Source organism: Cucurbita moschata, unplaced genomic scaffold (assembly GCF_002738365.1).
Source record: "Cucurbita moschata cultivar Rifu unplaced genomic scaffold, Cmos_1.0 Cmo_Scf00014, whole genome shotgun sequence".
Taxonomy (NCBI): domain Eukaryota; kingdom Viridiplantae; phylum Streptophyta; class Magnoliopsida; order Cucurbitales; family Cucurbitaceae; genus Cucurbita; species Cucurbita moschata.
This window is the reverse complement of record NW_019268530.1, coordinates 1,139,665-1,151,779: the sequence shown is the minus strand read 5'-3', so window position 1 is coordinate 1,151,779 and position 12,115 is coordinate 1,139,665. Positions and strand designations below refer to the sequence as shown.

The window sequence follows — 12,115 nt, the reverse complement described above, 5'->3', positions numbered from 1 at the left end:
TAAATATATTTTATGTAATAATTATTTTACCATATTATATAATTTATATTATATGAGTTAATTAAACAAATCTTTATTTTTTTAAAATATAATTATTCAAAAACATAAAAATATTGTTCAAATTGTTTTATAAATAAATATAAGTAAAACCTACATTTGCTAAATGAATAATTTTTTAAAAACGAAAAAATAAAAATAAATAAATATTAAAGAAAACAACTAAGCTATGGGCTGCAAAAATTGGAAGCCCATTACATATTTTGGACTGTCAAAAGCCCATAATTTCAACCGACCACCTTAAACTCATTTAATTTCATAAAATTTAATTTTATAAAATGATTGAGATTCGTTGGCGGTTGGAGAAGGGAACGAAATATTTATAAGGGTGTGGAAACCTCTTTCTACTAGACTCATTTTAAAAATTGTGAGGCTGATGACGATATATAATCGGTCAAAGTGGACAATATCTATTAATGGTAGGTTTGGAAGGTTAGAACCGTTCTTTTGTTGAACTCAAAGAGTGAGGTCAACTAAAGACGACATGATCAAAACTAGTTGGAGATATGTTTGGTGAGATACAGAGTCTTTGGTTAAAATGGGATAACACGATCTTTTTGAAGATTGGGATGAGTATTCTAGTCTTTCTCATGTAATCTTGTACCATGAATGAACCCGAACCCGAACCCAAATCCTAATTTAATGGGTGTGAAGGGCAAATATTTAAAAAATAAAAGAAAAAAAGAAAAAAAAAAGAAAAGAAATGAACATGAAGTGATCCTCAAGTGACTTGACTTCACTAGCTAATTGGTGATGTTTACATTCTAACGATTCTTCTTTTCCCCTCGATCACTCCTATCATAATCAATAGATGCCTTCTTTAATAATCAATAGACCCATTTCTTATTCTTTGAAGTAAAAAGAACAAATTTGAAGTTTGAAATATAGTAAAATTCCTATTCGAATGGTAAGAACTTTGAATATTTACTTGAGTTAGGTTTGGGTTGATGTGAGATTTTCACTAAAAAATTTATAAATTTGAAAAAAAAAAAAAAAAAACCAATGAGTATAAGCATACATATTAATGGATAAAGTATAGATTAAATCAAATTTTTTATAATTAAGTTCAAAAGTTGGATGATTCTTCCTTTTTTTTAAAAGAAAAATTCCAAATCTTGAGTGGAAACGTGAGAATCAAATACAGTATATACGGAAATTAGTTGGATTTGATGGGTTTTGTTTTCTTCTTCATTAGACTACAATTTTCTGATTCAACGGCGGTTTTCATTCCATTTCTTCTCTTCTTTTCTCTCTTACATAACCATTTTCGTTTCCAATCCTCAGAGCTCAAAAAACCCAAAAACCCATCTCTTAAATGCCAAGGAGAAGCAGTTTGTTCTTGTTGAAAGCTCTGTGAATCGATATATTGATTTGATGGGTTACCTTTCTTGCCGGTCGGAATCTGCGATTTCGACTTCGAATTCGTTAACCCCATCATCTTCGAGAAATTTGTCGCACAAATTAGAGAAGAAACCCATTAAGATCCAACAGTTTGATTACAGTGATCTTGAGGCTGCTACTAATGGCTTCTCCGATCAGAAGCTTTTGGGAAAAGGCAGCCATGGATATGTCTATAAAGCTGTTCTTGGTGGTCGTCTTGTTGCGGTGAAGAAGCCCTCTCGAGCTCAGGCGATTGCTCCTTCGATGGCTTCGTCAATGGCGTCTTGTGAAATCACCAACGAGGTTGATAATGAGATCGAGATTTTGTCCAAAATTCAGAGCCCTAGATTGGTGAATTTGGTGGGTTTTACAAATGATTCCAAAGACAGGCTTCTTGTTGTTGAATTTATGTGTAATGGTACGCTTTATGATGTGATTCATTCAGGTTCCAGACCTCTTTATTGGGGTCGAAGGATTAGATTAGCTTTACAAACTGCTAAGGCCATTGAAACTCTTCATGCTTCAAACCCCCCTGTAATTCATAGAGATATCAAGTCTGCCAATGTGTTGATTGACAGGAATTACAACGCTAGGTTGGGGGATTTCGGGTTGGCCATTCAGGGCTATGCCGATGATTATCGCCTCCGTTCGACGCCCCCTGCGGGCACCATGGGGTACCTTGATCCTTGTTATGTGACCCCTGATAATTTGAGTACTAAAACTGATGTGTTTAGCTTTGGGATATTGTTGTTAGAGATTATTAGTGGAAGGAAGGCTATAGATGTTGGATATTCCCCTCCTTCCATTGTTGATTGGGCTGTTCCTCTTATTAAGAAAGGGAAGTTAATGGCCATTTATGATCCTAGAATTGCTCCTCCTAAAGACGCCATTGTTACAAAGCAATTGGCTGTGATTGCTGCTAAATGTGTGAGGTCTTGTAGAGAAAGGAGGCCTTCCATGAAAGATGTGGTTCATTGGCTTACTGGGTTGAGTAAACTGGTTCCTCTTCATTCATGGAATGGCTTCAACAATCCATGTTTGATGGTGGAGACCGTTGGAAGGCCGGTGGAAACGAGGAGCTCGCAGTTGAATTTGAGAAGTCGTAGTGTTGAAGATGGGGATATGGATGCGCAAACGTTGTGGCGAGACATTAAGAACTCGAGGAGAGTATACTCTGACTTGGGGATCAGTAGTAACTTGATGGATCTCATGGCTTGTATTGACGAAGATTCTGGTTTTTGGGCTGAGACTAACCATGTCAGGTCTCATTCGAGATTCTCAAACCGGTTCTTTAGTTCGAGATTCGTTAGTGGAAAGAATCATGAATTGGAAGCAAAGTGAAAGCTTCTGAGTTATGTTCTTGAAGATTCAAACGATCAACCTGTTCACGACACACACAGTTCAATTCAATAAACTATCTGACACTGCATCAGAGCTTGGCTGGCTGACTTGTGAGGTAAATTTTTGGCTGCTTGATTTTCTTTCGAGTTCTTAATCTAATGATCATCTCAATCATGGTTGATTATAGATCATGGGCACATTGCTGATGTTCCCTCTTATTTGTTGATTATGTTCTTGACTGATTGCTGATTGTTCATATGGTCTGGTAAATTGAGTCTTTATATTCATGATAAAGATTCTTTTCAATGAAGTCATTGAGTTTAAACTATGGTACTCGAGTTTCGAAACGATATGTGATGTAGTTGTTGTCTCGTGATCAATCGAGGTGTGCTAAAACCAAAAGCTCAACGCTACAAAACTTAAAGACTCTCCAAGAATAGAAACTACGAAACCTCGAAACCAAAAACATGAAATTACATACCTTCGTAGTGAGTAACAAAAAGGGGTTTCAAATAAGAACTAATCTCGATACTCGAATAATCGCTAAAAAGCTGTGCAGGTCTTTACTTGCACGCAAGTGAGACAGCTTTCTTTGGATGAACGAACTCTTTGTCGAATCTTTCAGTGTTCTCCAATTCCATTGTTTTCCATTTGGAAAAGTGTGTGTGTTTGGCAGTGGTATAGGGTGAATATGAAGGCAAAGGAGGTGATTGCTTGGTCCAAAGGATACAGTTCTTTGAGGAGAATAAGGATCATCTCTTGTCCAAACACAAGAAAACATATAGAAACTGACAACCAGCTTCACCCAACTGTTGACTTGTAATGTCCACTCTCCGTGTGCGCCTTGATTTTGATGAGTTCATACCCACTTGTGAAGTTTCTTACTGCAAACGTAGTAACGTGGGGTGATCTCGAAAGGAGAACGAAACATTCTTTACGAAGGTACGAAAATCTCTCCCTAACCGATGCGTTTTAAAACCTTGAGGGGAAACCTAAAGAGAATAATATATACTAGTTGTGGGCTTGAGACTTTACACATGCCCCACTAGTTTATTTTTGAAGCGCATTTAATAACGATTTCGTTTTTAGATTTCTTTAGATGATAGCCGTAGCTACAAGCAAGTTTATTCACAACTATTCCTTATCCGGCACCTATCTCAAAAGGGTTTTGCTTTCCTGATTTGCTAGTTACTGTACTCGTACTTCCTTTCTTGAAACTTCGATCAAGAGGGCGTTCGATAGTTGTTCTACAAATTACTCGAGAGGACTTGGACACTTACATCATGCAAATGGTTACACATCTATAAAAGACACCTAATATTTGATCGACCTCAAAAGACGAATAAGAACATACATCTTAATTAATGAATTATATTTGTGTGGGTAATGTATATTATGTAGTTGTAGCGGTTCACGTACTCTCGTAACATTTTCCTCTTAAAACTCACCCTATTTCCATCCGTGATTAAAGGGGCTACTTTTGACTCGTGTCAAGAAAAGCTGCAAAATTTAAAAAAATCACAACCCCACAACCCATTTTCCATTTGCCAAAATTGTCCGATTAATTTTTTTCGAAAGTTTTTTTTTCCTAAATCTTTTATTGATTCTTTAAACTACGCAGCAATAAAAAGTAAATAAAGTTAGTCTTTTCAAGTACTATATTAGAGATCAATCAATCAATCACTACAGTTAAGGTGATAATGTTTTACTATTCAATTATGTTCGGTATAGGTGGTGGTGTTTTCTCATTATAATGAAAATTATAATGAAAACTCCGTTAATTTATTTTAATTTGAATCTCTCTTTTTAGAAAAAAAACAAACCCTAGTTATAGCCAAATACTAAAAGACAATGGATAACCCAAAGAAGTTGAAGAAATGTATGAAGAAGTTGAAGAAATGTATGAAGAAGTTGAAGAAATGTATGAAGAAGTTGAAGAAATGTATGAAGAAGTTGAAGAAATGTATGAAGGCTATGGCTGTGTAAGGCATTATTAGCCAAAAGCAAGAGTTTGAATATTCCCCTTCCACTTCTCAAGGCTTTGACACCTAATTTGTGTTCAAAAGTGGTGCACATGCCTCTCCTCTTTTTGACTTTAGATCCAATAATTATCCCTTTTTTAATATCATTGTGATGTTTGACATCTTGTTTAATTACATATTAACAACAATAATTAACCTAATAACTACTTATAACTATGAAGAAGAGAGAGGCTACATTTACAAGTAAAGCATTCGATAGAGATAATATAACAAGATTTATAAACTTACCGGTTACCTCATAATGCTGCTAAGGACGAGAACAAGAGAATATTTATAACAATGAAAGAAAAGGTTGTCAATACGAACATAGTTCAATTGATTAGATGTCAAAGTTTTGAATTATTCACTCCCTGGAACTTAATAAAAGAAAAAACGAGACGTGTACCCTATAAAGAACTTTCATCTCTTTCATATTGTTCAAATTGATTCATTGCAGTTTCCAAACCGTATTGTCTACAAAACAGTGCACCCACTTCAGACAAGGCACCAACTTAAACTTAAAATTAGGCTGTTTCTGAGTCATTTATTCAATGAAAGACATGAGCTATCACCATTTCTAGAAAACCAGGTTTAAGAAAATTAGGATATGTCAATGGAAGGTACAATGAAAGTAGACACTCTAACAAGGATGGAGCATATGCAAGCTAAGAAACGGCTCAGGGATGCATTTATAAAATGAAGAAAGATAAATTCATTCAAAATGGGACTTTCTCCTCAATTCTAAACTACAAAATAAGAACAACAATCAGTTATACTTGAGAGCTAACTCTTTCAATTTGAAACCAGACAAGCTCATAGAGGAGAACATTGGGGCAAAATCCGGAAGCTGCAATCATCAAGGGACGCCATTCTTGTGTTTGTGTGTGTGTGCGTGTGTGTGTGTGTGTAAGGATTGGTGGCACAAGAAGGGTAGAGCTATAAGAAGGAAAAATAATTTCCAAAAAAAGGAGAAAAAAAAAAAAAACAGAAATGGCTATCATGTGTCTTCCCTAACTCAACCTCATGTTCTGCCTCGTCTTGATCATTCGTTTCAGCGTAGCCAGCCAGAAGCTGCACTCGTCCCATTCGCTTGTCGTAAGAAGAACCTATATGCAGCGGTAGATAATTTATCTCGTTCTGGATTTGGACAAAACAAACTAGTAAGAACTGCATATAACAAGTACCTGAATTTGTAAGGCACGGCCATAATCGCCAGCATCCAGAGCCTGGCAGAGCTGACCAACCTTTTCAGCAGCATTTTTAGATATATCACCGCTGTTCAGTTTGCTGAACAATGCACCTATCTTCCTCGAGTTGTCTTCAATTTCCCGCTTCTTACCTGGATTTGCACGGGCGCCTCCCAATGCTTCTGAGGTCTCGTTGAAAAGTCTAGTCAACGTTGCTACCACAGCTTTTTGATGAGCTGCAGATGTTAACCAATTATTGTATCTAAATATGAATGTGCGTACAAAATGAGCATAAATTTCCGGAAAATGATAGCAGAATATATACTTATGTTCTAATTTCTATCACCGTTCTGTAAAAAAAAAAATTTAATCCTAGGTGGTTTTTTATTTTTCATAATTTCTATGAGATTCAAAACCAAGAATGCATTAATCATTCAATACGTGAACCAACTGAGAGCAGCTGAACTGCAGGTATAGAGGCCACATCTGGAAGTTAGTTTTCATGACACCTTATAACGTTAGCCATTAGTCCTTGTTCAGGGCTAATGCAATGTTGAAAACATTAAATGCATCTAAAATCCCCAGCATGGTTTTGGGGAAATCCAAACTACGTTCTTATTAGTGGTCAAATATAAAAAATCAAAAATCGATACAGGATCTCAAATAAAAATTTTCTGTTAAACAAATAGTTAACTGAAACGAACAATTACCAGGTACGTTTGAAGTATCAGCAGTCTGCACGGTTGGTGGTGGAGCCGGAGCTGTTAGCGCTGGCTGTGTTGGAGTAGATTGTGTAGGAGGGCTGGATGGCTGAGGCAAACCCATACCAGGAAGCTGAACAGTTCCTGGATTAGGAACTGGCATGAATCCCCTTGATGGAGGAGCGGGAGCCACAACCTGAGGCATTGTATGCCCAGGAACTGGGTCCATGTGTGATGGGACAGAACCAACTGAAGCAGTTGATTGTATAGGTTGATAAGTAGGGTTTGCAGTTCCCTAAAATATTTGAGAAACAATTATTACATAATCAATAAAAAGAATATTTTACACTAAAAATGGTAGGATTTTAAGTACTCATCAATGAAGAAGAATTACGAACAGGGTACAACTGAGAACCCAAAGTGGGCTGTTGATATTTTTCCACATTTCTCAAAGCATGAGGTGTTGCAGGAACAAATGGCCTCGAAGCAGGCTGAGCAGGGGGTGCAGTGAAATTTGTCTAAAACCAAAAACAAATTATTATTGTCAGACAACCCAATTCCTAAAAGACCTTCAAGCATCATCAGGAGAAATATCTTACATATAATGACAAGGCAGATATCATTAATCATCCTTAAAATTACATGGGCATTGCACCCCAAGAAGATCCCAACGACTGGCTTTCCACCAAAGATATGGCAGGACAATACTAGACTAATGTGAGACGATAACAATTAGAAGGAAAATGCTACAGTTTCATCGTATTTTACATTTTTTAAATAATTTTTCAGCTTAGTATTATGAGTTCATTTACATTTTTAAGACTGTTTTGGAGTAATCAAATGTTATATATGAATTCCGTAGTGTCATTAAAGCCTAATTTTAATTATGCCTAAATTCATTGGATTTAGGTGTCCTTGTTCGACTCTAATAGATTTGTATACCTCTGGAGCCTGTGGCGCCTGTGATGGAAGAAATAAATTAGGCTGTGCTGCAGGCTGATATGGTGTAGGAGCAGCGTATCCTCTCCCCGTATATGCAGTCTGGGCATAGTTATCGTTGTATGTGGTGCTAGGGATATTCTGATGGAATTGTGCTGAAGCAGACTCCTATGTCATCGACAAGAGAAGTTAAATGCAGAATTCCAAGAAGCAAGGCATATACCGCCAGGTTCAAAGAAGCTAAAACCAGAAAACATATGGCAGCATGAAAGAAAAGGAAGATAGGACACCTGATAATAATGTTTGGTGGCTTCAGCACCATACATATTTTCACTTGGTTGCTGAGAGTATTCAATAGTCGATGCCTTGTTGTTTTTATCTGTGACAAAGTAACGTTCTTGCTTAGAAATAACATCTAAATGCTGAAGCTTTTTGACTCTCTTAGTATTGAACTTATTGTAGAACTAATAATCTAACCAGTTCAGTTTTTCCAAAATTTATATCACATAGTCAACCTCAGGACATTATATGATAGAATAACCAACGTTTTAATGACAGAGCACTCACCAGATTCTGTAGAGAGGGAAATTCTATCTCTCAGGATCACAAGTTCAGGCGTCAATTCTTCAGATCCCAATAACTTAATATACTCCAAGGCCGTTGTTAGCTGTCCTTGACTTGCCAATATTTCAGCATATTTCTCAACAAGCTTGCATAAAGTTACACTAAATCTCTTTTGTCCAGTGGCCAAAGCAAGCACAATAGTCTTTTCCATCAAATCCTAACCAAGACAGAAGGCACGTTCAACTTTATAGCCCAATACATATGTTCAATATTATCTCTTAAAGTACACTCACCTGAAGAAGATCAACATAAGATTTTCCTTCACGATCAGTAGACAAGCTCCTCGACCAGATTTCAACAGTTTTATCAATATTTCCAGCACATATAAAGCACAGAGTTGCTGGAAGTGTGTAACCGGCAACCATAAGTTTTGAAGCAAGAGTATCACAGAGCATGGTCCATTCATCTTTTTGTGCAAACTGTTAGTTGATACAACAACAATAACATTAATTTTTCGGAGAAATCAGATATCTTTGACAATCAACATGAATACTGAAAGACACATTAACCTATAGTAAGATTCAAATGCTTGTTGTAATACCTTTAGAACATTAATTTTTCAGAGAAATCAGATACCTTCGACAACAAACATGAATACTGAAAGACACGTTAACTTATAGTAAGATTCAAATGCTTGATAAGCAACATAATCTAGTGCGAATTGCTTCCAGACTTTCCTGGACAATACAGTCCACAGATGAAAACTGGAGCTTTATTAACATAATTAGCAATACAGTCTATAGATGAAAATTGAAGCTTTATCAGCAACATGAAAGTGTAACTAGAAGCATTTCTAGGGAATTTATTTCCAGGAAACAGTGAAGTAACTACTATTTAACATAAAAAGTAGACGGCATGTTTGCAAGATAAAGGCAACAAGGAAGAAACTCATAACACGGTGGGTACAAGTCCAAGACAATTTTTAGTGACCAACTCAGCATCCCCTCTTATAGATATAGTGCATAAAGATCCCTTGCACACAAATTCCAGCAAACAAATGTTGACATCGCCATTTTTCTAGAGATTTTTTTTTCCAAAATAAATATAAAACTTACACTGCAGAGAAGGGCAAGTGTTTCTTTCCAGAATTTCAGGGGCCTCGTATTCACAAGGCTCAATAGATCGTTGTTGACCATTGCAGAAACAATCTGATGGAGAAAAAATAAAACGTAGAGAATTAGTTTGTGAAGCCTCATTCTCAGAGACAATCAAGCATGACTACGGCTTTAATAAAGCTTCGAAGTACCAAAACAGTAAAACAAAAAAAAATTGTTAATATCCACAGCTTCGTGAGAACTGGATAAAGTTTCAGCCACCTTTAAGTACGGTGAATGGGACATTTTTAGATATTGATCTCGTGTATTCTCCCACAAGGATCCACCGCCAACGTGAGCAATAACCAAGGCATCAGCCATTTTGTTTGCAGATACACACAACCCAACAGCCCCCTTATAATCACCAACAACCAATGCCCGTTGCACACCATCAGCAAATGATGAAACTCCATTGTCTTCCACTCCCTCCTCAACTTGTGGTTCTTCTGCAGCAACAGTATCCTCAGCAGCATGGTTATCACCAGCAGTTGATAAAGGTGTATCAGCTTTTGGACTGGGCAGATTGTTAAAGAAGTCCTCCCCATTGTCAGACGGAAATAACGTGGCCTCTCTACCATCCCCATATCCAATATTATCTGCTGCTACTGCATCATTCAGTTGGAGAGCACCTACATCCTGGGAAATCTCTCCTTGTGAGTCTTGCGATTCAGTTGATACGCTAAATCCAAGATGGCTAAGAAGCTTCGTCCTTGCAGTACCATCATCTTCAAACATGACTTTCAGGAACCCCCATGTTTCCCGGTCATCCTCCAAACTGTTTAAGACATTACAACAGTTAACCACCACTTATTTCTATCGAAACAAGAAAGCAAAAAAAAAGAAAATAAAAAAAAATCAGAGATGGAGACAAATTGAAAGAAGAATGACATACTCGGATATTCTAGACTTCTGATCGCATAAAACCCTGAGAGAAGAGCGTTCACCATTTTGTATTGCAGCTTCAAATTCAGATGAACGAGTAACCAAACTGTGCTCCATTACCAAGTCATGCACATAAACCTGGAAATAAATACAGGGGGTGAAAATGAACTAGCCGTCAAGAAATTCAAATTAACCACTGGAATAAATAAATACCTCTGAAGCACCAGCAATAGGAGTCTTAGGTTGAAATGATACTAACTTTCCTCCAAATCCAAAAGAGGCCCCAACTGGACGTTTATACCACTTTGGTGCTCTCAAAGATACTGCATAAATAAATAATCAACATAACATAACATCAGAGAGCCAACAATCACGTAGGAACAAAGGAGAGAAAGAAGGAAAATGTGAGAGAGAAAACATATAAGTTTTTTCCAGCATCCGTTATAACTAGAGTAAAAAATAAACCTCATTTAGTTCTATGTTTTATATATAAGATACTGATAATATACAGCCTCATTTAGTTCAATCCAACAAAAAAAAAAAACCCTGCAAACCAAGAATATTCCAAAATTTTGTTAAAGGCAGGGATGGACTAATAGAAAGATTATTCTAGTTGAACGACCACGTGGATAAAGGACCGAACCATTGGCTTTCAGAATTGTAATATGTGTCTTATCCACTAAGCTATGCTTGAATCGGTGACTAAAAGAAAAGTTTTTAAAATAGGGATCAGTTAATCAAGTGAAAAAGGATAATAAGCATAAATGGATTTTCATTATATTATAGTGATACAAATTAAACTGAAGAAGCCAGTGGGCCCATGAATGCAAAGGAAGCAAGGGGACAAGTGAAGGAAAGAACAACAGAATCAAATATACTACGGTTATTTTATAGTACAAAACAGTCATTGAAAAGGTAAACGTGCAGTAAAAACTGTCTTACCTGTATTAAAATCATTCTCTCCTACGCCATATCGGCTGCAACTCTGTAAACATAGGATGGCAAACCAAAACAATCGATTTTATATACCAAACAACTGAAAATTGAAAAACTGGATACTTCAGGCTAAGTTTATTCAGCAATGAAAAATGAAGGCACTATATAATGATGATTTCATTGCACATAGAAGAGCAGTTCACTACATTAATAGCCTTTGCAGGTTCACTTCCATATATTGAAAAACGATTTGAAGAATATATCTCTAATTGAGAGTATGATGTCCTTCCTTTCATGAATACCCAACAAGAAGGGTCGTACCTCAATATTATACATGCCAATCTTCCCATCAAATGAGGATGCTGATATAACACCAGGAATCCTAGGATACCAATGTACATCAAAGTTCCAGTTGGTACTAGCAGGCAATTCGCACACAATCTGCATTGGGAGAGGAAAATCAAAGTAGTTTCCTGATTAATGCATATGTTGAAGCACCTACTAACAAAGCTATGGAGTGTAGAAGAATGCAAAGCAGAAAATCAAAGAACTGCAACAGAGCTTACATCTCCAGAAATAGTATCCCAGCAGATAGTTCTGTTGTCTTTGGCACAGGTTAGCAAGTAGGAGGTATCGGTGGGACACCATGACATTGCAATTACACCTGATTACAAGCAAAGTAACTTTAGGAGGCTCATTTAAGCAAAAAAAAATAAATAAGCAAGCTTCATGCAAACAGGAAGATTTTCAATCTATCATTAGCAGATAACAAGTACGGATTACAAGTCAGGTTTATCACAATTAAAGGGAACTTAATCTACCAGTTGCAAAGCTTGCAATTACTTCATTAATCTATCTATAACATTGTTATATGTACAGCAATTAACAAACTTCAATGGAAGGTTTCAGAAACCTTGCTTTATTAAAAGAGGGAAAAAAAAAAAAAAAAAAAA

General features: G+C 36.5%; 2 protein-coding genes across 2 annotated transcripts in view; one reads left to right on the top strand and one right to left on the bottom strand.

Moving 5' to 3' along the window:
• The first annotated feature begins 1,164 nt into the window (after positions 1–1,164).
• Positions 1,165–3,715, top strand: LOC111452867 (serine/threonine-protein kinase-like protein At3g51990). Its single transcript, XM_023093785.1, has 2 exons — positions 1,165–2,893; positions 3,455–3,715. Exon 1 carries the CDS (start codon positions 1,432–1,434, stop codon positions 2,776–2,778), a length of 1,347 nt encoding a protein of 448 aa, XP_022949553.1. The 5' UTR covers positions 1,165–1,431; the 3' UTR covers positions 2,779–2,893; positions 3,455–3,715.
• Positions 3,716–5,456: 1,741 nt separating this feature from the next.
• Positions 5,457–12,115, bottom strand: part of LOC111452287 (protein transport protein SEC31 homolog B-like) — a 12,620-nt gene continuing 5,961 nt past the window's right edge. Inside the window, exons 8-22 of the mRNA XM_023092925.1 lie at positions 11,729–11,826; positions 11,484–11,603; positions 11,169–11,211; positions 10,440–10,549; positions 10,237–10,364; positions 9,567–10,119; positions 9,306–9,398; positions 8,484–8,669; positions 8,194–8,407; positions 7,917–8,005; positions 7,630–7,794; positions 7,086–7,205; positions 6,697–6,982; positions 5,984–6,222; positions 5,457–5,905 (exon numbers count right to left, since the gene is read on the bottom strand). Of these exons, the coding sequence (XP_022948693.1) occupies positions 5,810–5,905; positions 5,984–6,222; positions 6,697–6,982; positions 7,086–7,205; positions 7,630–7,794; positions 7,917–8,005; positions 8,194–8,407; positions 8,484–8,669; positions 9,306–9,398; positions 9,567–10,119; positions 10,237–10,364; positions 10,440–10,549; positions 11,169–11,211; positions 11,484–11,603; positions 11,729–11,826 (2,540 nt within the window). The 3' untranslated portion in view covers positions 5,457–5,809. The remainder of the gene's footprint in view (positions 5,906–5,983; positions 6,223–6,696; positions 6,983–7,085; positions 7,206–7,629; positions 7,795–7,916; positions 8,006–8,193; positions 8,408–8,483; positions 8,670–9,305; positions 9,399–9,566; positions 10,120–10,236; positions 10,365–10,439; positions 10,550–11,168; positions 11,212–11,483; positions 11,604–11,728; positions 11,827–12,115) is intronic.